The sequence below is a fragment of the Podarcis gaigeae genome, assembly GCF_964106915.1.
Source record: "Podarcis gaigeae genome assembly, chromosome: 13".
In the NCBI taxonomy this organism is placed as follows: domain Eukaryota; kingdom Metazoa; phylum Chordata; class Lepidosauria; order Squamata; family Lacertidae; genus Podarcis; species Podarcis gaigeae.
The window spans coordinates 16,342,751-16,369,356 of record NC_139689.1 but is presented as its reverse complement, the minus strand read 5'-3'; the positions used below and the strand labels follow the sequence as shown (position 1 = coordinate 16,369,356).

General features: G+C 44.2%; 1 protein-coding gene across 10 annotated transcripts; it reads right to left on the bottom strand.

The window, feature by feature from the left end:
* Positions 1-26,554, bottom strand: LOC310829279 (uncharacterized protein; the record flags this gene model as incomplete). 10 transcript variants are annotated; one of them, XR_014557204.1, is made up of 6 exons in its annotated part: positions 26,317-26,554; positions 22,874-22,955; positions 19,947-20,232; positions 15,657-15,767; positions 14,639-14,710; positions 5,159-5,537 (listed from the first exon to the last, which is right to left on the bottom strand). XR_014557204.1 is itself a non-coding variant. In XM_083707573.1 (5 exons), exons 1-5 carry the CDS (start codon positions 26,449-26,451, stop codon positions 1-3), a joined length of 615 nt encoding a protein of 204 aa, XP_083563699.1. In that variant the 5' UTR covers positions 26,452-26,512. The 10 variants fall into 10 exon arrangements, 4 of the variants coding, with proteins under 4 accessions (XP_083563699.1, XP_083563700.1, XP_083563701.1 ...); XR_014557208.1 differs by lacking the exons at positions 5,159-5,537; positions 19,947-20,232 and adding exons at positions 11,602-11,871; positions 11,924-12,057 and having other exon boundaries at positions 15,657-15,785; XM_083707573.1 differs by lacking the exons at positions 5,159-5,537; positions 19,947-20,232 and adding an exon at positions 1-197 and having other exon boundaries at positions 15,657-15,785; positions 26,317-26,512.
* Positions 26,555-26,606: the final 52 nt, after the last annotated feature.

Here is a 26,606-nt window from a genome sequence, read left to right as displayed (position 1 = left end):
TCAGGCACAGCTGCCATTCAGCGAGCAGCGGGCGGTACGAGAGGCAGCAAGGCGTGCCGGGAGTTGTAGTGGGGGGGGCGTGGCCACGTGGTCGTTTTGTTTACGTGTCCATCGCCCTCCAGCCGCCTGCAATCCTGGAAAGTTTATGCCCTGATCCAACTGCTGTTGCGCAATGGCACTGCATGTTTGTTGTGAACCTGTTAAGTAGGGTTAGGGCAGCAGGGACAGGGCTTAATCTTTAAATATATATATATATATATATATATAAGCAGCATAAAAACTGTATAGCTCATCAATCATCATAATTTATTTTCTCCTTTTCAAAGTATCTGATTCATTTGTAACTGAAAAGCAATAAAATACAAACTATAACCATAGCCCAGATAAAATTAGTCTGGAGCCAAGGCATTAAAAGGCTTAGGAAAATAAGGCTAGTAAGGCTCTCAGTCTAAGTTGCCTTTTTTCCATGCCCCTTTCTGCCTGGATTTCTGCAACACATTTATTGCACATACATTGCCTAAAAGACACTCCAGAAATTTACTTTTAATTCAGAGCACAGCTGCAAGATTTGTAATCAGGTAGAATGCTGTTAAGGTGCTACACTCAATATGCCAGCAAATTTGGAAAATTCAGCAGTGGCCAGAGGATTGGAGAAGATCAGTCTACATCCCAATCCCAAAGAAGGGAAGTGCCAAAGAATGCTCCAACTACCGCGCAATTGCACTCATTTCACCCTAGCAAGGTTATGCTTAAAATTCTGCAAGGCAGGCTTAAGCAGTATGTGGAACGAGAACTCCCAGAAGTGCAAGCTGGATTTCGAAGGGGCAGAGGAACCAGAGACCAAATTGCAAACATGCGCTGGATTATGGAGAAAGCTAGAGAGTTCCAGAAAGACATCTACTTCTGCTTCATTGACTATGCAAAAGCCTTTGACTGTGTCGACCACAGCAAACTATGGCAAGTTCTTAAAGAAATGGGAGTGCCTGATTACCTCATCTGTCTCCTGAGTAATCTCTATGTGGGACAAGAAGCTACAGTTAGAACTGGATATGGAACAACTGATTGGTTCAAAATTGGGAAAGGAGTACGGCAAGGCTGTATATTGTCTCCCTGTTTATTTAACTTATATGCAGAATTCATCATGCGAAAGGCTGGGCTGGATGAATCCCAAGCCGGAATTAAGATCGCCGGAAGAAATATCAACAACCTCAGATATGCAGATGACACAACCTTGATGCCAGAAAGTGAGGAGGAATTAAAGAACCTTTTAATGAGGGTGAAAGAGGAGAGCACAAAATATGGTCTGAAGCTCAACATCAAAAAAACGAAGATCATGGCCACTGGTCCCATCACCTCCTGGCAAATAGAAGGGGAAGAAATGGAGGCAGTGAGAGATTTTACTTTCTTGGGCTCCATGATCACTGCAGGTGGTGACAGCAGTCACGAAATTAAAAGACGCCTGCTCCTTGGGAGAAAGGCGATGGCAAACCTAGACAGCATCTTAAAAAGCAGAGACATCACCTTGTCAACAAAGGTCTGTATAGTTAAAGCCATGGCTTTCCCAGTAGTGATGTATGGAAGTGAGAGCTGGACCATAAAGAAGGCTGATCGCCAAAGAATTGATGCTTTTGAATTACGATGCTGGAGGAGACTCTTGAGAGTCCCATGGACTGCAAGAAGATCAAACGTATCCATTCTTAAGGAAATCAGCCCTGAGTGCTCACTGGAAGGACAGATCGTGAAGCTGAGGCTCCAATACTTTGGCCACCTCATGAGAAGAGAAGACTCCCTGAAAAAGACCCTGATGTTGGGAAAGATGGAGGGCACAAGGAGAAGGGGACGACAGAGGACAAGATGGTTGGACGGTGTTCTCGAAGCTACAAACATGAGTCTGACCAAACTGCGGGAGGCAGTGGAAGACAGGAGGGCCTGGCGTGCTCTGGTCCATGGGGTCACGAAGAGTCGGACACGACTAAACAACTAAACAACAACAGAATGAGTATACTGTAACACTTTGAATGGGGCCATGGGGCCCAGAAACAGTCTAGTTGCAAACTTCACTGGCTCCCAGTCTACTTGGGGCTCCAATTCACAGGTTGAATTTTTTGGCCTTCAAGGTTTGGGAACAGGGAGCCATGAGGATTGTTTGCACCAAATCATGTGGCCAGCCAGCTCCCCAAAAAAGTTTTAGAACTAAGGTGAAAACAGCCCCAGAAATAGCTCAGTGAGAGCTGAGCATGTTCCATGGACAGGGAGGGGATGCTGACTTTGGGGGGTGGGGGTTACAGAAAATAGGGGGACGGACTGACTGGAATGGAGTATCATAAAAGGGTGCATGGCAGTCCATAGTGTTCAGGAGCAACCCACATTGCAACTTTCATCCAAGGTCTCTTGTGAAAGAAGTAAGCCTGTTCCTACTTTCCAATGTTCTGACGGTGGCAAAAAAACTAGGAGAACAAACACCTGGTACTTATTTCTCAATGATTTTTAAAGATTACATTGTATTTTATTAATATTTAACTTTAAACATATTAGTGCTTAGGTTCTGGCTGCTCTGTGTTAATTCTACACATCCTCTCTCTGTCACACACACCTGTGTGCAACCTCAGGTCCTTTCACCACAAAATGTTTTGGCTACAGACCTGCTTTAATTTAACCCTGAACACTTATGAACATGCACAGAGTTATTTCACCACTCCACAGCCACAGTCAGCTCTTCCCCATCAATGACAGGAACAAGGGCTGCCAGACATCTTCAGGCAGGCATTTGCTTTTTAAAATAACTTCTGTATTTGCTATTGGACAGTGTTCTCGAAGCCACAAACATGAGTCTGACCAAACTGCGGGAGGCAGTGGAAGACAGGAGTGCCTGGCGTGCTCTGGTCCATGGGGTCACGAAGAGTCGGACACGACTAAACGACTAAACAACAACAACATTTGCTATTAATTGTTTCCACAGCACTACATACTTGGAAGGTGAACCAGGTCCAAAATATATGTAGCAGAAAGTCTGATAAATTTGTGTGTGTGTGTTTAATACTTTATTATAAAATAGACTGTGCATACGGGAATGATTCTGTGATTGCCAGCAGCAGCAGCAGCAGCAGCAGCAGCAGCAGCAGCAGCAGCCTCTTACTGCACAAGTTCAGAGAGCCTTTATCTTCTTTGATCGATCACTCATAGCTGAGTAAGATTGTCTTCCATAAGCACGGTTTTAACAATGAGTCCGTAAGTGATTGTGGAGGCCAATTCTGGACCCACATGTCCTTCCACAGTGGGGACATTAGTTCCCAGGCAGGAGTTGATCACAGTGTGGATTTGCCAAGCGTGCCTTCCTCTTAGCACGTTTCTCCCTTGCGTTCTGAGTTCGAGTGTCTTCAAAGCCCATGACACCTTTGTTAAAGGCTTTTCTCCAACTGGAGCGCTCGCAGGCCAGTGTTTCCCAGTTGTCGGTGTTTATACTACATTTTTTAAGATTTGCCTTGAGACAGTCTTTAAACCTCTTTTGTTGACCACCAGCATTACACTTTCCATTTTTAAGTTCAGAATATAGTAGTTGCTTTGGAAGACGATCATCAGGCATCCACACAACATGACCAGTCCAACGAAGTTGATGTTGAAGAATCATTGCTTCAGCACTGGTGATCAGTGTGGTGTTGGACTAGGATTGTGAAGACTAACCTACCACAGAGAGTTGTTGTGTGAATAAGGAGGAGAAACCCACATTTTCTGCCTTGAGCTTCTTAGACAAATAGTGAACAATTGCTTTAACAGCATTATAGTATCTTATTTTTAAAAGAACTGATTGCTCCCCCCACACCACTTACAGTTGAAATGTTCCACTGTGTCCGAACCACAGTGGCCTCATCCTTCAAGATTTGCCCATTGGCTGGGACTCCACATTCTCTTAGTTTGCCATCCTCCCAACAAGCCTGTGACAAACTCATCATTACTTCCATTGCAGTCCAAAATTTTGCAAGCTGAGGGATACGGACAGGTTAAGATAATCATTCTAGGTTTTCCTGTTCCAGAACTGCTTTCTTAACTTGCACAGACCAGTCTAAGGTAAACCTGCATCTTTAAAAGTTGAAACAGCTACTCCTCTGACTGCATTTATAGGGATGCCATTCCATCTCTATGTCCACATTACTTAAGTGAACACGGAAAATGACCTCAGAGCTCTTTTGTTTTATGAATTGTGACGCCTGAGGTTGATGAGCTGGCAAAGTGCTTGCATAGCCCGACTGCTCCTTCCAGCTGCACAGGAGACATAACAGAAGGGTACTACTGCTTCCTTTCTTGAGTTTCCCAGTAACTGGTATTCAGAGACATCCCACCTCCCACGGTGGAGGTAGAACTTAAGCCACCATTGCTGGAAGCTGTCTTTTCCTCTGTGAATTTGTCTAATATTTCAAAGCCAAGAGACCAGTACTGATGAATTGGAAGAACAGAGGTACAATTCCCCTTAATCAATGGCTTGACAACATGACAACATTGGCGAGCTGCAAATTGTAGGCTAGGCTTTATAAATCAAGAAATAATGTATGAATACATAGAAATATGTATCTCAAAACGAACAAGCAAGGCAGACTCTATGTTTTGTGAACCAGTTCTGAACAGGGAGACATCCATTACATCCTGTCATACATTTTTCTATGCTGATTTTAAATGCACTTAAGGCTTGCATGTAGGATACAGATGCGAAGCAGATTGTTATACAGTGGTACCTCAGGTTAAGAACTTAATTCGTTCTGGAGGTCTGTTCTTAACCTGAAACTGTTCTTAACCTGAGGCACCACTTTAGCTAATGGGGCCTCCTGCTGCCGCCATGCTGCCACCACACGATTTCTGTTCTCATCCTGAAGCAAAGTTCTTAACCCGAGGTACTATTTCTGGGTTAGCAGAGTCTGTAACCTGAAGTGTCTGTAATCTGAAGCATCTGTAATCTGAGGTACCACTGTACTGGGTACCTGGCAGTGTATAATAGCTCTGCCTGTTTACCCTTAATTTAAAAACAAAAATCCTTAATGATCGATCGGCATATACAAAACAATAATTCCATAACCGAATCAGGCACTTGGGTATCAGATTAAAATGGCGGCAGTAGTTACCTATTATTTCATATTAAATTATTCTTGGATGCTCACCAGCACTTGCACAGTCCTGAGGGAGATATGCAGGGAGAGCATGATAAGCTTGAGCAAAATACTGGCTGAACTCCTTGAACACAAACTTCCAGTAGTCTGAGACTGTGATGCTATCATCAGGCTGGATACGCCAGTTGAGATAATACTGGCAATATTTTTTATATACGGATGCCATTCTCCACCTGTGTGCCTGTTTTTGAAACTGGATTTGAGATAACATCAGAGGAGCATAAGGAGTATACAAGCTTTCTAGTTTCTGTACCTCCCTACTCCTTGAGGCCAATGAATTGATGCAAAATGTTCCTGGTGGGTGCCACCTCCAGCTTCACAGGGGACTTTGCAGAACGGACAATGCTTCCCAGAGCCAAACACCCGCTTCAAGATTTCATCCTGGGGATTGAATGTTGTTGTTGTTGTTTAGTTGTGTCCGACTCTTTGTGACCCCATGGACCAGAGCACGCCAGGCACTCCTGTCTTCCACTGCCTCCCACAGTTTGGTCAAACTCATGCTGGTAGCTTCGAGAACACTGTCCAACCATCTCATCCTCTGTCGTCCCCTTCTCCTTGTGCCCTCCATCTTTCCCAAAATAGAATGTTTGAAAGTATAATCTCAACATTCATCTTAAACTTCTCTGAAGGGATTCCTTCCATCATCTCAGGAACATAGGTCTGTACCTCAGCTAAGAAAGGTCCAGCCTCGGCACTATTGTTGAACAAAATGACATCCAACGAGTCCTTGGAAACTGCAAGTTCTTCATTCATCTCGTGGCAGCAATACTCCAAGGATTCAGACAAACTCGTCTGTTTTGCAGAGATCTCCAGAGCCTCTCTTGTTTTCTTTATCACAGAGGATAGGATTCCTCTCTCCAAGACTGCCATGTCCTCCCTGTAATGTTCTAACACAGGGGTCAGCAAACTTTTTCAGCAGAGGGCCGGTCCACTGTCCCTCAGACCTTGTGGGGGGCCGGACTATATTTTGTAAGAAAAAAATTGAACAAATTCCTATACCCCACAAATAACCCAGGGATGTATTTTAAATAAACGCACAGATTCTACTCATGTAAAAACACCAGGCAGGCCCCACAAATAACCCAGAGATGCATTTTAAATAAAAGGACATACTCTACTCATGTAAAAACACGCTGATTCCTGGACTGTTTGTCGGCCTTATTTAGAAGGTGAATGGGCTGCATCTGGCCCCTGGGCCTTAGTTTGCCTACTCGTGGTCTAACAGGTGTGCCTGTATCCAAGATTTCATTTCAGGTTAAATATTGTTATGTCACAGAACCCGATCACCAGGGTGGCCAGCTCATTGTCATGTTCGCAACTGTCCTCCAACTTAGCCAATTCTGCGGTTTTCAAACCTTCTGTGCCAATCACCAGAATGAAATCACAACCAAGTTCTTGCTGAAAATACTCTGTGACTCTAAGGAGTGTCATGAATGCTCCTCATGTACATCACCTGCTGCTGGCTGCAAACTGCAGTCCAAACATGGCATTGAGGAGGGTGGATTTGCCAGTGCTCTATACAACAAGAACAGTTAGAACTTGCATCCTGGATTTCCCCACAAGCTTAGCATGTCAAACACTTGTTAATAGAGTGAACCCGTTGATTCCTCTAATAGCATGCTTGAGTGCCAACAACTTTGCAGTCAAAACAGGCCACTGAGAAACAACATCAGGTATCAGCATTTTCAGAGGTAGGGTGGATACAATCAATGATTTTATAATTAAAAAACATAAATCAGATTTTTTAATTTAAATTGGATTTTTAAAATAAAATGCTATTGGACGGAAAATCTTTCTAACAATAGTTTTTTATTTAAGTTACATTATAGTCCAAAGCCTATTCATCAGGAAATAAGGATTTATTTTCAGTTTTTCATGTGTGCTAAAACTCAGTCTAAGGTGTTGTTGTTTTTTGAAAAAAACCGTTTAACCACATCAGTTAACAAACATGGATACATATGCTATAATGTTATTGTTTTAGTTAAATAAATTGTTAAGGAAATGATTATTTTTCTCCTTCAAACAAATTACAGCAGAAAAGTTGTCCAAATATAAACAGTTAACTTATTAAACCTCACAATAATTTCATAATTATGTATTTCTATGTATTTCTAATAGTCAATGTATTTCTAATAGTATAACCAAATCAGTAATTTTTGATATAACTGTAAAAACTATTCTGAAAATTTATTATTCCAAAAATGAAACCTTCATCTGGTTGTAAATATTAAGATTATACAAGCAAGAATGAGTCTTTCTGTAAAAAATAATAATGATTTAAATCAAGTCTTACTGACTTAAATCAAATCCACCCTGTCCAGAGGACCCTTAAAGTTTGTGGAAGTGTGTGTGAGAGAGAGTCTGAATAAATTTAAAGAAGAAAAATACCCCCAAAAAATTATTGTAGCACCCTGCTTGTGGTTAACGCTTAGCTGGAATGAAATATTCAACGCAGCAATAGAGAAATTAAAATAATAATTTATTTGTCAGACAAATAAATGATAGGCACAGTAGTATATGGTTACCAAAAGCTCTGCCCACTCCAGCCCTGATGGCCAGCACTTATATTTCCTCAGCCCGGCCCCCTTGCTCCTCCTTTGGCTGCCTCTGTCCAATCAGCCTGGTTGAAATTCCTATTGGCTGTTTGCTAGAACCAATCATAAAAGATACACCCATTTCCTATTACCTTTTATGGGAGACAAAGAGCTATATTTACTTCTATCCATAAATGGCAGACAAGTAGCCATATATCTTACATTTGCCTCGACAAGGCACCTTAATTACCAGATCACCTTTTGCCTCTGTTGCTCCTGCATTCCAAAACAAATGGCTAAAACAGATGGCTCATGGTATTAAATTTTATCTAAACAGAGATCTTGGGTTCACATTCTCACACACCATCAATGAAATAAGAATCTAACATAAGAATCTAACATTTCTTACTTTCTAAATCCTTTGCATAATTACATTAAGCCAACAAATCTCATACATAACATAGATAGCTTTTTAGAAGAAAAGGCCTTTGCAAAGTAAAAAAGGAACTCAGTAAAAACAGCTTCAAAAGGAAGCCTCTTCAGTTTACACCCCCCTTTCCCAGCCAGCTGCTTTTCCCATTAGCTCTTGCCCTTTAACTCTCTCATTATACCTTAAACCTTAAGAAAATATGGCTAGAGTCTGATGGGAGGCACATGGTATTATTTTCTGTTAAACAATAAATCTTATTATTTACCAACTCTTAATTAGTGTTTTTGCAGCTTGATTGTATTCTGTAATTTGTAGGGTCAGTGTAACATTTGTTCCCAGCCTGTATTTCCCTTTTACAACTTTGAGAAACTTGTCTCCTGCTACTGCTATAAATCAGGGAGGCCCTGTTCAGGAAGATAAACAACTGCCAGAGTACTTAGCCAGCTGGCTTCTGCCTGGCATGAAACATACAAACATTTGCAAATATATCTTTAAGCTCATTTTAAAATACAGGCCTTGATCAGATGCCTCATTATCACAGGCCAATGAGGATTGAACATGCTCAATAGCCATGGAATATAGTCAGGAGAAAATAAAAAAGCAGGTGGGCATGCATTTGTATGCAGGAAAAGGCAAAAGAAAAGAGCAGAAGGCATGTATTCTGCAAGCCAAATAGTTTGGCATATAATTAGTCAAAGGTAGTTTGTTTGTTTTTTAAAAAAGAACCCCAGTAAGCACTTAATGCAAAAGGCTACCCAATGTGGCCAAACTGGATCAGAACCACTGAATTTTGCGCATAAATCCATTTAAAGTGGATTCCTCCTTCATCCCTAGGGGCAGAGTGGACCTGCTGCCTGGCAGAGCACCTGTTTGCCTGCGCCTCTACCTGTATACCTGCAAACAAAGCAAAATGCTGGGAGTTTTCAATGCTCTCTCTGCCAGTGGAATCCCAAAATCCAGTTACTGCTGTCCCTGGAACTCACTGTTCAGGAGAAGTAGGATTTTGCCCTTTTGTGGCTCCTTGGCTCCCTCAGAAATCCAAGAGTTCTTAACAGCAAAATAAAATGCAGGGTTTTTTTTTGGGGGGGGGGAGGAACATGTCTCCTTTATATAAACAATTATGGGTATCATAATCCTTTCCCCTGAATGAACCACCATAAGCCCCTCAAAGCCAAAAACCATTATTGTGGCACCTTCAAATTTTAAGAGGTGTTTTCTGTTCATGTACACAAGCTTTTTCTTCAATCCACAAAAAATATACCATTTGTCAATTTAAATGTTCGGAAAAGTTTGGACTGTTACTTGACAGGAAGGGTGAAGCCTGAAGCAGCAGCTCACCCCCAACCAAGATGGCTCCCTAAGGTAAAAAACAAGCTGTCAACTTCCATTATTAATATCCTATGAAAAGCCACACAAAAAATGGATGTCTCATTATTTTACTCTTCCCCACAATCCAGAGCTGGTGACTAGAGGTTGACAAGGAGGGAAATATCTGAAGAAAATCGACTGAACTATAAATTACACCAAACATGCTTATAAATACATGTGCTTTAAGACTGCCACTTTTATTTTAAAAGAAGAACAGGCACAGGGTCCTCCCTGCTGATGTGCTCCTGATTTGGATCTAAGCACCGTACCAGATTCTGCCAAAATTTATTTCCCTACCCTTCCTATTTCCCCACAAGAAGGTGCTGGTTAGTGCAGAAGAGGAGATTTTTTTGGGGTGGGAAACCAGCACAAGGCCTTGATTCAGATTGGGAGGGTGGTATAGTGTGGGGTCCCTGTGCCAATTTGCTTTGGGAGGAGATATCACAGCTCAATAGGATTTGTAATCTATTATGTTCTGCTCTTGCATCCTGTGGCGTTTGCCCGTTCGTTTAGAAAATGCTTGAACGGGGGGAGAGCTAGGGTTAAAAATATAGACCAATAGGAAAGCCGGAGGCGGAGCCTACCTGTGTATAAAAGGGCTTAGCGCAAGGTTTGAGTTAGTTGTTGGTGGTTGGTTGGTTGGGAAAGGCAGTTGGAGAAGCAGTTGGCAGGCAGTTGGAAATAGAGAGACAGTTAGGGCAGTGGGTTCTTGAGTGAGGGGAGGTAAAAGAGATAGAGAGAGGAAAATAAGACTAAGAAAGTAAAGAGTAACAACGTTTGGAATGCCGTAAAAATTTGTTTGTGTCTGAAACAAAACACACTCTTCTTTATTAATTGAGAACCTGACTGAGGCTGAAGTGATTTTACTGGGGAGGACCTGGTTGGTGGCAGCAGATTAGTGGTGTACGGGTCAATAGTCCGTGAGACGACCGGGGGCTCCGCATGAACGTCACACTTCCATTCACCTGAAGCAAAGACAGTGCTGTCCCTAAGGTATGGCAAACTGGGGCAATGGCCTCAGATCCTGTGATCTGGGAGGGGGGCACACAGGCCAGGCAAGAGGCATTGCGCCACTCAAGGTGGGTGTCATCACCACCACTCCTCCTCTCCTCATTGGGATGTTGGAAAAAACTCCTGCAAAAATGGAAACAGGAGTGGAAATTGCTGGTGTTCACAAATTTGTCCCATGTCCAGGACAAAGATCAATCTAGTGAATAAGATAGCTACTTGCTGTTGTTGATACAGAATAGATTACCCACCCCCATTGACATTGTTTCCTTTGTATTGAAGTAGAAAGGGTGGAACAGTGAAACAACAATATTGTTTGCAAAATTAATTATGTAAGTTACATAATTTTGCCACAGCAGAGAACAAGACAAACAACATAGGCTTGGGCAGAAGACAACTTGCACATGAACAGAAGCAGTGCAGCATGGGACACACACACACACACACACACACGTGTGCAATGGGAAAGGATGCCTAAGACTCTTGCAGCAAAAAGGGGGGAATTTGAGCTTCCTTAAGCACCTAGCCTACAAGAGATAATGACTGCCTTTACTCATGTCTCATGAGCTACTGTATCCAGTCAGAACATGAAAATATGCTGTCCTCAGCAGCTTAATTGAGAAAGAAGCTCCTTCCTCTGTATCCAGCATGAAAACACTTGGTCAAACATGCAGCTTGCCTGGGACTAAGATAAGATGCTCTCCTTATGAGAGCCAGGGGGTCAGGGAAAAGGCTTGTTTAGCAATATTAATATTTACAAGATTAAGTAAGCACACGTCTTGTTTGCACCGTCAGTGACAGCCTGTTTAAAGAGCCAAGCCAAAAACCAATTATACTCCCTGACGTTCCAGCTTGGCTCCTTCTATTGACCTGTTTAAAACCTTATCTTTTCACTCTGGCATGCTCAAACCTATCTCCCTGCTGTTGTAAGAATTTTAAGGTCATATATATATATATATATATATATATATATGCAGGTTTTGGTGTCCTCGGGTGTCTTCCCGTGTAAAAGTTGGGGTGTCTAGGCGACGTTTCGACGAGGTCTCGAAAATCTACCCGTGAAAATCTACGAAAGCATATATATATATATATATATGAGATAAATGTTCATAAATGTACCAATGTCTGGAGCAGCACAGGAAGACCTTCCTGAAACCATTTGGACTCCCTGAAACTATTTTGACTCCCAAACTGACCAAATGTTTTCTCTGCAAGGAGGGAGGGGATGGAGGAACTTCCCCATTGTCTCAGGAAGTGGGTGATCATCATTTCAGAGGAATGGGCAGACTACCAGGAGAGGCAATCAGATAAGGCATTATCAGAAAACCTGCCAGACAGGACAAACAACAGCACTCAAATTTCTGTTGTAGACCGCCTTTTCGGTGATGTAGGTATGATATTTGTGGGGGGGTGGTCTTGGGTTACACCCCTTCTGTGATGTATGCATGATGTATGGAGGGGTGGTCTTGAGCTCCAGGGCAGGGAATTTAAAATGTCCATATAAGGGCAGGCACACTGTTGTTCTAGGTCCTCCTCCTTTCCTGCATGTGAGGGGAGCACCCTATTGCAACAGATCAATAAAGATCAGGCTTACTAGCTGCTTTGCTTCTCAATATTCTCTGGTTGGCCTCTGTTATTTTCTCCTACCAATAGGGAACCTATGTAAGGACTCTATATGGGCTCTTGGATACTCCATAAGGGAAGAAGGGCAGATTTTGTTTACAACACTGCTCTGCCTTTTCCCTTCACCCCCCATTCCCTTGCATGTCCACTTATAACTAGATGTTATCCCAGCGCAGAGATCATTCAGAATCCCAATTTCTTGAGATAAAGGGAAGATGGGAGCAGTTGCTTCACCACAGGAAACTCTTATGCAAAGTCAGGCCACTGGCCCACCAAGCTCAGTGCTGTCTCTGGTGACTGACAGCCTCTCTCCAGGATTTTGGACAAGCGACCTTCCCAGCCCTACCCGGAGGTTGAATCTGGGACCTTGTGCAAGCAAAGCAGCTCATCCACCACTGAGCTGTGGTGATTCCCCCAAAGGGGAAGTAAACAGACCCCTCCCAAGTCTGGATATTCTTGTATGCAAATGTCCCACTCACTAGGGGGAGCCTGTAAGCCTAGATTTTGGAGGGATGAATTTACTCCCACTGCTCCTGCTTGTAAATTCTCCCCTGTAAGTATGCCCCATATGAGGGAAACACAAGCAGCATTGAGGCATTCTGAGAGAGGATTGATCTGCACAGACAAGTTCTGCCCCGAACATCTTCATTAACTGTAGTCTCAGACCTTCATGCACTGGGCAGATGTTATGAAGAGGTATTTTCCATGCATTCTGCTGAATGCACTAAGAACCCACCTTAAGATTTTCCTGTTCAGGGCTCTTTATCCCTGCTGTATGAAGGTGTAAACAGGGCTATGGGGGGATAGGAATGCAGTGGTATCTCGGGTTAAGAACTTAATTTGTTTTGGAGGTCCGTTCTTAACCTGAAACTGTTCTTAACCTGAGGTACCACTTTAGCTAATGGGGCCTCCTGCTGCCGCCATGCCGCTGCCATGCGATTTCTGTTCTCATCCTGAAGCAAAGTTCTTCACCCGAGGTACTATTTCTGGGTTAGCGGAGTCTGTAACCTGAAGCGTCTGTAACCTGAGGTACCACTGTATCTAGTTATACCCATAGAATCTAAGCATGAGGACAAGGGCTGGGCCCCCATCTTGTAAAACAGATGGATCTAGTTTGCTTAGGGGCATTAGAAATCTAGCTTGCACAGGGGCATTAGAAATAATGATTATTTCCCCAGGCAATTTCACTCAGCATGTTCCTTCTTAAGGGGAAAAGTAATCTTTCAAATAAAGATCGTGCAAGTAGTACAGAAACAATGCACTTACTCCAGAACAACCCCTGCAGAGATGGGTAACACTGCTTGCCTTTGTTCATAGGAAAGGAGTTTATTCTGAAGCAACTGCAGTATGGAGGAAGTGGGCAGAGAGACATTTTTCTCTCTCTCTTGTAAGGCTAAAAAGCCTGGAGTCCTCCAGTACAGGAGAGTGAGGAGGACTGACAAATGGAAGTATGTTTTCATACAGCACACAATTAAAAACAATGCAATGCGCTACCACCAGATATAATGGCCACCAATTTATATGGCTTTTACTGGGGATTAGATATTTGTGAAGGGACGCAGGTGGCGCTGTGGGTTAAAGCCTCAGCGCCTAGGACTTGCCGATCGAAAGGTCGGCGGTTCGAATCCCTGCGGCGGGGTGCGCTCCCGCTGCTCGGTCCCAGCGCCTGCCAACCTAGCAGTTCGAAAGCACCTCCGGGTGCAAGTAGATAAATAGGGACCGCTTACCAGCGGGAAGGTAAACGGCGTTTCCGTGTGCGGCTCTGGCTTGCCAGAGCAGCGATGTCACGCTGGCCACGTGACCCGGAAGTGTCTCCGGACAGCGCTGGCCCCTGGCCTCTTGAGTGAGATGGGCGCACAACCCCAGAGTCTGGCAAGACTGGCCCGTACGGGCAGGGGTACCTTTACCTTTACCTTTACCTAGATATTTGTGATGATAAAGCACTGAAAGGCTACTAAATCGTCATTGCTATATGCTACCACCAGGTTCAGAAGAACCAGCGCCAGATTTACGTATAAGCTGAACAAGCCATAGCTTAGGGCCCCACTCTTTTGGGGGCCCCCAAAAAATTTAAAGGGGAAAAAAACTGGGTGTACATTTCCAAAATATAAGATAAAAAACAAATAAAATAAAACCTACATACAGCAACAGTGGCAAATGGCTTTAGATACCTATTAGGTCCATAAATTACCATATAGCATATATTCAACACAAAAAACAGTGACAATTTGTTGTTGACAAAGGACAGCTAGACATATAAAGGGCCCCATTACCTTCAGTAGCTTAGGGCCTCATCAAACCTAAATCCGGTCCTGAGAAGAACTATGCCTCTGAGTAGCTGTTGCTGGGGAAACATGATCATGAGAGTCCTGTTGCACCAATATCCAGCTCAAGGGCTTCCTAAAGTTGTCTGATTTGGCCACTTGTGGGGAAACGGGATGCTGGACAAAGTATGCCTTTGGTCTAATCTGCCAGGGTTCTTCTTATGTTCTTAACCTTGTTTTCAGAGAATTCCTTACCCTTCAAAATGCCTTGCTCCATCTTTGTCACTTCCATATCAAGATCTTGCTCACTCGATATATTTGACGATTCTGTATGTAAACACAGAAACAAAAGACTGTTAAGCAGAAAATAAGTATCCCTCATTCTTCCAAGCCACATTCAGGATAAGGGACGGATTACACGTCTGAAGAAATTAGTGCGTCTGTGTTTGAATATCAGTGACACCCTCCCTTCCCCAACCCAAACAAGGGTGCTGCGATATTCCAGAATGTGCTAAGAGGGGAAGGTTCAGTTGGGGAATGTTTAACTATTGAGCTGCTGTGAGGAAAGCAAAAAATATGTTTTGATAGAAAGGAACCTTGGGGCTTAGGCTTTGTTTTTCAGGATAGTTGGAGAGGTAGAAAAAGCAGATGGGCAAAAGCTTAAGCAGGCCCTAGGGTAATGAGGAGCTCCACATCATTCATCACAAAGCATGTTAAGAAATTGAGGGGTGCATGAGTGCTTTTTCATAGGATGAATCAGAATAAACGCCGTTCCTTGTTGCACTATAAACCAGTATTGTATGTGGACCAAATGGTCTGAGAAGCTTCAGTATTTTCATTTTAATGGATGTTCCTAGACCTTGAGGCTTCTGAGAAGAATGAAGGCAGTGTTGTGGCTTATATTTAGACACTGCAAAGGGTTACAAACAGTTCTGGAACATCAGTAAAGAGCAAGGACTCATCCACACATCCTTTTGTCCTGCTGCTTCCCCCCCCCCCCCCAGGGAAAACCGCTCTTTAGTGCTCAGTCAGAGCTAACGACAATTGGAGTTTTCTCTGAGTTGATGTTTGCTCTGAGTTAGCACTTAATGGCAGGTTTTTTCCTGGGAAAGGAATGGCGCAAGGGGGAAATTGTTCAGACCTGTGCCTAGAAACTGCAGGTCAAGTGGAAAATCACTTGGACCGATGCTTTCTAGGCACAGGTCAAGCGGAAGTGTAGACCTAACCCTTAATTAGCATTTGTCAATAGTTACTGGTACACTACAGGACATACCTTCTGAGTCTTTGCTGCCACTCAGCATAGAAAACAGCACATTGATTGGAATTCCTGGCCCATTCTTTTCCAAAAGGTCTGGGGAACAACTTATCTGTTGGTTTGGGTACGCTGTAGGAGAAGAGCAAGCTAACAGAAAGACCTTCAGAATTAACAACTATAAAATTTTACGGCTCAGGCTCCTATGCAGTTGTTCATCCTCTCAAGGTTGAAAAGAGCTCTCTCTCTCTCTCACTCTCGCTCTCTCTCCCTCTTCCTCGTAAGCATGTGCGCACACAAACACACACAATTTGGGTTTTCTCAGGACTTACGCTTGCTCTGATTTAACACTAAAGAGCAGGGCTTCTTGGGGAAAGGAGTGGGGCATGGAGAAACCACCCGGATCCGTGCTTTCTCTGCACAGGACAAGCGTGGACAACCCTAAGCAAAGAAGTCCCATATCATGCTACCTCTTTTGGTTGCCCCCTTCTGAACATTTTCTAAATCTTACGTACCCTTTTTGAGGCAGGGCAACCAAACTGTACACACTATTCCTAATGTGGTCATATACTAGATTTGTATGATGGCATACAGTTCTATTTTCAGTTTATCTCCTAATCTTCCATGGCAGGGAATTTGCCTTTTCCACTGCTTCTACACAGTCAGTTGATGTCTTCATTGAGTGATCTACTACCACCCCAGCTTCCTGTTCCTGGTTAGGCACTATCAGTTCACACCTCATTAGTGTACGTATTTGTGAAATTAAAATGCACGCAAGGCTGATTCCGAAATGCACTCCAACTCCCACTGGCTAATGGTGAGGGGGTAATACGAATTGTAGCCCAGAAACATATTGAAGAGTACAGGTTCCCCATCCTTGAGCTAGCACATTGGTGAGCAGATTTTTTTTTTTTTTTTTTTTTTTTTTACACTCTCCTCTCCAGCAGAACCAGCTCAATTCAGCTTTCGGCATAACATTAAGACATAAAATGTTGAGAATAAGGCAGAGAGGGGCATTTCTCTTTGCTTCTTCCCACATTATCATGATCTCTTCCAGGGAATCTTGGTTGGCTTTCCCTGGGGCCAAAGCAGGGAAGGGCCAAATTAAGTAGTCCAAAGTTGTTGCTGAAAGAGGGGAAGTGGGAAAGGTAGAGGATGCCCCTGGACTTGCAGATATTTTGGCGCTTCCCTGAATGTCGATGAATAAGTTGCAATAAAGGAAGTTCCATATTCTGTCATCAATGACAAAAAGCAGGGAAAGCTGAAAACAAAAGTTTGGAACAAAAAAAAAATGGTCTAAAAGTGAAAATAAGAAAATTTATCTTAAGCAATTCAGTATCATGCAAAAGAGAAAAAACCCCAAAGATGACAAATTGGGTCCATTGTTCAAAATGATGACATTTCAGAGGACAGAATATCACAAAGATTTCATCAGTGGGAACTAGAAATGCAAGTGTTGCTCAAATTTATCAAGGGGAAGTTGGTTCCGCTGGGTCATTGTAACACACACCGGAGAGGTCAGATCCTCTCTGCTTTCTTTAAACATCCCAAAGTATGCTTAACCCTGGAAGTGCATGATGAAATTGAATTTGCTCACCTTCCTCTCTCTTGTCATCTCTTCTTCTGTCAGTATTTAGTTTATAAACTCCTTAGGGCAGAAAGCTGACTTTTCTACTTACATTAGTATGGAAATATCTAATTCATAGCACTGTATAAAATATTATTAATTTCATTAAGTATATTCACTCCAGAAGCAGCAGCAAGAGCCCCCCATGTAATCACTCTGCTCTGGGTTGTTGTTTTTTTGCGAGGTGGGGGCGACGCTCAATGTTTATTACTTTTTAAAAAGAAGATTCTAGACCCCATGGCAGAGATGAATTTCTTACATCTGTTTTTCAAGCTCTCTGGAAACAAACCACCCAAAATCAACTAGCCAGGTTCAACGTTGTCATTTCATTTTGTCATTTCATCTGAGTGTTATGTTTCCTGGGATGAACAAGTATGAATTCATTCCCTGGCATAACTGTAGTTCAGTGTTCTTTTTCCATCATAATTTTCTGTTCTGAACAAAGTTGCCTCCTCCCTGATCATATGAATGAACTAATAACTACAGTGGTACCTCAGGTTAAGTACTTAATTCGTTCCGGAGGTCCGTTCTTAACCTGAAACTGATCTTAACCCGAAGCACCGCTTTAGCTAATGGGGCCTCCCGCTTCCGCTGCACTGCCACTGCACAATTTCTGTTCTCATCCTGAAGCAAAGTTCTTAACCTGAGGTACTATTTCTGGGTTAGCGGAGTCTGTAACCTGAAGCGTATGTAACCTGAAGCGTATGTAACCTGAGGTACCACTGTATGCAAGGACTGAAATTACTACACACTCAAGAAATGACTAAAAATAAATTGAACTGAATGAAAAAAATAAATATATATAGAAGATGGCACTTCGAAATTTGGAGCGAGCCAGACATGCAAGTTCAGATGAAGGCATATGAGGGCAGCGGGGAATAATGTTCTTGCATTGGGACCCTGATCAGTGGCTTCCTTGCCAGCAGTAGGAGACATGTTGGTCCCACTATTCCATATTTGTAAATAATATCACTGACACCACAAGTCTCCTGTGCAACATGCTTACTCACCCAAAAGAAACAACATGCAGCAGTGCTGCTATGGGGGTGATGGGGAATGGAGTGCTGAGCAATACTTTCACATTACACGCAAAATAGGAAGCATATTTGTGTCACTGGGTTCAAAATGGAAAATTTCTGCTTGTGCTGCTGCTTCTTGCCGTGCTGAGTCACCAGAAAGAAAGGAAAACAGCTGCCCCGGAGAAATCAAAACGCAGAGGAACTAGATTAAATTACCCAATCCTACCAGCCCAAGGGGTATATGAGATTTTGGGAAACTTGTTCCTAGTGCTTACGTACACCAGACACACCTCGCTCCCATTTCCTCCAGAATCTCCAGGGTCCGATAGGGTGGGTCACAGGTTCCCCCAGCTCTAAAATCTGCTGCTTGCCTTAAAGCATGCGTAGGCAAACTAAGGCCCCGGGGGCTGGATCCAGCCCAATCGCCTTCTAAATCCAGCCGGCGGACGGTCTGGGAATCAGCATGTTTTTACATGAGTAGAATGTGCCCTTTTATTTAAAATGCATCTCTGGGTTATTTGTGGGGTGCAGGAATTCATTCATCCCCCCCAATATAGTCCAGCTCCCCACAAGATCTGAGGAACAGTGGACCAGCCCCCTGCTGAAAAAGTTTGCTGACCCCTGCAAGACAGGAAAGTGCTGCAAATTCCTTGCTTTGTTCATTCATTTATCTGCAAATGAAGCCTCTAAGCAGTTTACAAAGATGAAAAAACATACATTAAGACCGTCAATAAAAATCAATGTTAAGGACAGGTTGATAAAAAGCAAAATGAATAAAAGAACAACAGTTAAAAAGTATACTTTTCAAGCAAAAATTATGAATTAATATGTACATCACGTTTGGGTCCCAGGACTCAAGCACACCTTTGGCCCAAAGGCCGTTCCCTCCAATTCTGGATGCATGAAGACTGATTGCAATTCCTCAGTGGCCCTTTTCTGCTAATCCCCAGGCCACACTCTGCCTTCTTGCTCCTTCCCTCAAGTGTGGCCTGGCTGAGTTTTTCTCCTGGGGCTGAGCCTGGCTCAGATTAAGCATGACTGCACCTAAATGCTGAACTCACCAGGTACTAGTAAGTTACATCTCTCGTCTCAGTTACCCTGTCTTTGAAATGGGGATAATAGTGGCCTACACTCATAGGTGTTTTGCAAGGATAGCTTTTACAAGGTCATAAAACAGTGTGGAGTTAAGGTGCAGCACTCGTAATTAATAGTTATTATAATAATCAGGTGGTATAAGCAAAGCCACAGGCATCCTGCAGAAAACCTTGGCACTGAATTTTTCATTTTCACCGTACAGGAGACAGACAGATTGGGCAACTCAAACCATCCAGGTTCTGTTAAAGCAGAGTTGGAGAACCACCTTCCTGCATGTCATTTTAGGCTTAGACACAAGCCCCAATTTGACTTGTGAGACCATTTGCCCCAAACCACACCCACTTCTCCCACATCCGACGTCAGATGAGACATCAGGAGTGGGCAGGTAGAGAAGAGATCTGACCTGTCAGAGTGCCCTGCTTGGGCAAAGGAACCCAGGGAACGGCCTGCTGGCTAGAAAATGTTCATTAACCCTGAGTGGATGTGGAGCTTTGTGAAGGACACACTGAACCAGGAGATCTGGAGAAGCAAATTCCAGAAAACTGAGAGTGTTGCTGAGCATTTACTCACCGCTTGCTGGAGGCTGTAAGTCTGGAGGCAAATTTGGAAAGAGGCTCCTTATGCCTTCCAAGAACTGCTGGCAACTCTGCTCCCCTTTGATCTGGATCTTCACTAGGAGTTTTCATACCTTCTCCTTCGGGTTTTGCATCTTATCCACCGCTTCATAATCACCCTCGGAGATCAAGTTCTGGGAGGCCTCATCAACTAAGATTATATCAGGTGCTCTTTGAAGGAAGCCAATGAGTTTTTCACTGGATTGTCTCAAAGGCCATGGGTGGAGGCACCGGTGGCTGCCCTGGAGAAGAAACAGGCATGTTGCTATTAGTCTGCTTTGGCACCTCTCACCCCGTTTTCTCCTGAGAAACCCTAATGTGCAACATCAAGATACTGTAAACTACTCTGTGGTCCTTGGATGAAGGGTGGTATAGAAATTTAATAAATAAACACCAGTTTCCTGTATGAGCAGGAGCATAATTCAAAGTGTTGGTGCTGACTTTTAAAGCCCTAAACTGCCTCGGCCCAGTATACCTGAACGATTGTCTCCACCCCCATCATTCAGACCTCAGACACTGAGGTCCAGCTCTGAGGGCCTTCTGGCAGTTCCCTCCCTGCGAGAAGTGAGGTTACAGGGAACCAGGCAGAGGGCCTTCTTGGTAGTGGCACCCGCCCTGTGGAACGTTCTCCCGTCAAGGAAATAAACAACTATCTGACTTTTAGAAGACATCTGAAGGCAACCCTGTTTAGGGAAGTTTTTAATGTTTGATGTTTTATCGTGTTTTTAATATTCTGTTGGGAGCCGCCCAGAGTGGTTGGGGAAACCGAGCCAGATGGGTGGGGTATAAATAATAATGTTGTATTATTATTATTATTATTATTATTATTATTATTATTATTATGAATACAGTGGTACCTCGGGTTACATACGCTTCAGGTTACATACACTTCAGGTTACAGACTCCGCTAACACAGAAATAGTACCTCGGGTTAAGAACTTTGCTTCAGGATGAGAACAGAAATCATGCTGCGGCGGCAGCGCAGTGGCAGCAGGAGGCCCCATTAGCTAGAGTGGTGCTTCAGGTTAAGAACAGTTTCAGGTTAAGAATGGACCTCCAGAACGAATTAAGTACTTAACCCGAGGTACCACTGTACCTCTTCTCAGATGGTGCTTGAAGGGAAATGGATCTAAAAATCAGAGAGTGGATGCTTCCTGGCATTGATTCAGAACCATTGATTCAGTTATATGTCAACCTAATAAATTAGGAGGTGATGATAAATCTTCACAATCTGTAACATGGGCCAGACGTGGCTGCCAACTCCCATTCCTTTATCTCCTGATCTGAATATGAAGCACTCCACCTGCTCTTTAAACACCTGGCTCTGAAAGAACAAGCAGAGGGCTTTATCTCCTCCTTTTAACGGCAGGTACCCTAGATCAGAGATAAAGCCCTCCGCCTGCTCTTTTAAAGACAGCATTTCCAAGCACCACCGAAATGGCGCTTGCCAAAATTGTGTGCGAGTGCTGAGTCTGCGTGTCTGTTATGCGCCTGTTGTAGGTGTGGCGAGTGTTCGTGTATAAACATATGCGTTGGCTGTACTCACTGCTACTGGCGCATGAATCATGGATGTGTGGCTGCCCCCATCACAACATCCCTGTACTAAAAAAGGTTAGCCCCCCCCCCCGGTGATCTGTAAGATCAAGAAACTAAGATTTATTTAACTGGACAACCATTCTACAAATTCTGTACCACTATCCACAAGTGTGGCTGTTCTATATAGCTCCTTTCCAGGACTTCTTAGGGTTTTGACCAGGGGTCAGCAAACTTTTTCAGCAGGGGGCCGGTCCAGTGTCCCTCCGACCTTGTGGGGGGCCGGACTATATTTTGAAGCGAAAAAAAATGAACGAATTCCTATGCCCCACAAATAACCCAAAGATGCATTTTAAATAAAAGGACACATTCTACTCATGTAAAAACACGCTGATTCCCAGACCGCCCACGGGCTGGATTTAGAAGGCAATTGGGCCAGATCCAGCCCCTGGGCCTTAGTTTGCCTACCCATGGTTTTGACCATCAAGGTGTTTGACCCAAGGGAAAAATGGTTGGTAACCAGGAATAGCAGGTGCCTGCATGGATGGTGCAATATTGGGGGAAAGATTTCTCAGGCATAGCAGCACAAAACATGGAGTTACCACTCCCCCACAGTGGTCCTGTGTTTTGCACAACAGGCAGAAATTCAACAAGTCAGCTTCACCTGCTTGTTTTTGGCCAAGCACAGAACTTCTCTCCAGAAAAAGCAGCAGCAACTCAGCTCTGTATTACATGATCCAATCTACTTGCAGTAGCTCAGATTGTATTGTGAGGGACAGGTATTGCCATGAACAATCAGAGAGAAGAACAATACAGAGAGAGAGAGAAAGAGGCAGGCAAGGGAGTGGACAGGAGAGAAGAGCAGGTTTTGCTTTACACATTGGTGGCTTCCATCTGTTCTTCCTTCCCTTACAAAGAAGCCCGCAGCCAGTGCGCTAGGGCTGGGGAAACAAACTGTGGCATTCCAGGTGCTGTTGACCATTGGTTGGACCTGGCAGAGGCTGATGGGAGTTGTGGTCCACCAGCAATATCTGGAGGGCCACAGGTTCCCCATCTCTATGGCTGGCAGACACTCCTCCACAAGAGCGGTGGTTCTGTTTATTCCATTCCTCTCCCTTGGAGAAGGAAGGAACTAATATGGAGATGGGGACAGAGAAAGATTAATAGTTGCGAGAGGCAGCGTGCGTTGTGTGTTTTGGAATTCACTAGCCAAACCGTGGGCTGCTGCTGCTGCTAGTTTGTTATATAAGAAGATTTTGTTTTGTGATTGCCTTGGCAATTATCTTCCCGGCGATAATGAAGAACCACCTCTGTGGCTGGGGGGAAGGTAGGGGCCATCTGTCACTGTACCTGTGAGTCCTTGAGAAGCTTCTAGAACCACTTGCCAGCCTGTTATTCTGTCTCTGCCACGGCCAGTTAGCTGGAAGGGATCCTCTGAAGGAAATAAAGCACATACCTAAATTCTGTGTGTGTATAGCTCGTTCACATGATACAAAAACAAATAATTGTTGTTTTAGCTCCGTAAACATTTCCGCCCTTTCCTTCACAAGTAAGCTAGCTTACCTCAAGCTAACTCATTGCTGCTCATACCTTTAACAAATAAGGACTGTTTTACGTCTGTAAACATTGTGTTTCCCCGAAGGAAGCCAACTTCTGTGCTGACATGGCTCCTCATATATACCTTAAAAAGCTGCATGAACAGCAGGAAATCTAGGGAATGAATCTGTGTGCAAGGAAAAGCTTCATCTGCTGAATTTCTGCATGTTAAAGGTAAAGGGACCCCTGACCATAAGGTCCAGTCGTGGCCGACTCTGGGGTTGCGGCGCTCATCTCACTTTATTGGCCGAGGGAGCCGGCGTACAGCTTCCGGGTCATGTGGCCAGCATGACTAAGCCGCTTCTGGCAAACCAGAGCAGCGCACAGAAACGCCGTTTACCTTGCCACTGGAGTGGTACCTATTTATCTACTTGCACTTTGATGTGCTTTCGAACTGCTAGGTTGGCAGGAGCAGGGACTGAGCAACGGGAGCTCACCCCGTCGCGGGGATTCGAACCGCCGACCTTCTGATCGGCAAGTCCTAGGCTCTGTGGTTTAACCCACAGCACCACCCGTGTCCCCTTTTCTGCATGTTACACAGCCATTATTGGAGGCACAGGAGCTTTGCAAAAAAGAAAGAAAGTTGGCAGCCCCTAGGGATACGGAGAAGCACATTTAAAACCCAAGACTTCCCCAAAGAATTCTGAGGTCTGTAGTCCCCCCCCCCCACAATGCTACCATTTCTAGCACCATTAAACTATGCTTCCCAGGATTCTTTGGGGGAAGTCACATACATGAATTGTATATTGAATATACTTTAAATGTATGCTGGGAATACCAGTTGCACATAAGGGGGAAAACGCTTAACATAAGAAATTAAGCACCAGCTACAGCTAGATGCTACACAGAAGATATTAAGAATAAGGCTACTGACACCCTTACAGGTCTATCTCCTTCTCTCCCCGACTCTCCTCTTTGAAGCATATTCTGTTCTGCAGTGTAACACCAGAGTCCTACAGCAAAGGGCCCAATCTTACTTTCTGTGTCAAGAATGCAAATCTATTCCCACCCAAGGACACACATTCGTATTCAACATGATCTTTGTAAACATCAGACAGTCTCAAGCCTCTGGTCCTCTTGGTTGCAGAAAATAAAGGAGCTGTCCAAACAGCTGCGGAAATACATCTATACTTTTTACACACATACCTGCTTTCAAAAACTACTCATGAATAGACTACCCCACCCATTTATTATTTGAACTCTCAAAAGGAAATACTGCGGGAAGGAAAGAAGGGGGTTTTGGGTGGGTGTGTGCTTGCATGTGCAATATTAGGAGCTTATTTGAGAATACCCCACCACGCCATTAACAACACCCAAACCTTTGTAGCCTTGCTCCACCCTATTCCCTGGAGATTAGCAAGAACTTACCCAGCTCTTTTCCACAGAAAGAAAAAGAGAAGCCAGAAACCTAGACCTTTTTTGAGCAAAGCTCCACAGGTCTGCCACATTTTAGAGAAGTGACTACCCACGTCCAAAAGTCCTTTGGCCTAATATATGACCCTTTAACAGAGGGTAAAGGTAAAGGGACCCCTGACCATTAGGTCCAGTCATGGCAGATTCTGGGGTTGCAGCGCTCATCTCGCTTTATTGGCCGAGGGAGCCGGTATACAACTTCCGGGTCATGTGGCCAGCATGACTAAGCCGCTTCTGGCAAACCAGAGCAGCGCACGGAAACGCTGTTTACCTTCCTGCAGGAGTGATACCTATTTATCTACTTGCACTTTGACGTGCTTTCGAACTGCTAGGTTGGCAGGAGTAGGGACCGAGCAATGGGAGCTCACCCCATCGCGGGGATTCGAATCGCCGACCTTCTGATCGGCAAGTCCTAGGCTCTGTGTTTTAACCCACAGCGCCACCCGCGTCTCTAACAGAGGGTAAATAAGAATAATTCAGCAAGTAAGACTTTTCACAGCATGGAGATAAATGTGACCACCTGCAACTTGCTGTCACTCAAACTGTGATGAAGGGGCTCTCTTTTAGAAGGTAGTCTCAGTCATGTCAATCAGTTGCACCTCCCCTTTTGTCATTCTCTGGTCTTGATTGGACCCAGCAATCCCTCAAATAAAACATAAAGGATTTGGATGTTGCCCCTTAATAACCAGATGCTTTGCAACAACAATGTTGGGCAAAATATTCCTGTACGGCAGGAGGTTCGACTAGGTGATTCTTGTGGTCCCTTTCAACTCTACAATTTTGTGGTGGCCACCCCGTCTCAAAACAAATATTGTAAAAGGTCAGGACATAGAAAAATAGCAATTGACAATGACAAGGGGGTGAGAGTTCTTTGCCTAGGAGGAGAGATGGGGAAGTTTGGAGGCTGTTTAGTTTAGGGGGGGAGAGATGAGTAAGGGATGGATAAAATTATAAACCTCTGATTTCACACACACACACCCCCCCACATCCTACTCTCTGCATGCTGCCTCTCATGCAGCCCCATGTGGTGGAATCAAGTGCATTTATCCCATATTGCATCTGCACATGAACAACAAAAATGGCACCCCTGGCTTTATTCATTTATGTTTTTGGCTCTGCATCTAACACTTCTAGTAGCAGAACTAAAATTGTGGGTGGAGCTATATGATTCTGTCTGGGTAGACACTGAAGGACACACTGGACTGTATTGATCCACAACACCCAAGCCAGATTATCCTGGATCACCAAGACGGGCCTGCAGTTACTTCTAGCACATGGGGCTATCCCAAGATCTGATTATGGGAGCACACCCTATGGTTGCCTAGCAACTATGACAGGCTTCACACGCACACAACCCCGCCCATCAATCTCCTGGAGTGTAATGACATTATTACCCTGAGATGAAGCTTGATAGACAGCCCCCAAACTGGAATCTCTCATTGTCAAAGGCTGGACCTGAGCATCCTCTGTTTGATCTCAGTATCCCTCCATCAGCAGTAAATGGGAACTAGGGCTGGGCGATAATCTGGTTTTCAACCTCGCAAAAAATTACCGCTAGACATTGTCATGTATGTCATGATGTCTGAAATTGTGATCGTGACGTCTGAAATAAGGATGGAACTAGGTAGAGATGAACACGGAACACGCAGATTTCGTTGATCTAGTTGGGAACTTCAGCTTTTCCTGAAGGCCACCAGAAATGGAGGCATAGGAAGCTGCCATGCAAAGTCAGACATACAATCCATCTAGCTCAGTACGGCCTGCTCTGACTGGCAGTGACTCACCTGAGTTTCAGGCTGGGATGGCATTCCCAGCCCCTGCCTAGAGATGCCAGGACTCAAACCTGGGACCTTCTGCCTGCTGAGGGTCAATCTCTCCGTTTCATATCTCAGCTGCATGGTGATCTCTGGCTTTGGCATTCGGCTGCTCTTGCCTCATGCTGTATGCGTAGAATTCCCAGGGGCTCTGCAAGCCAAGGCAGGCATTTTCCTCGTCTCCTTTGCCCCTGGGGAACAATTCACATAGTCCTCATCCTACTCATGCACGTGGGGTTCCTCCCTCTCCTTGCCCAAAT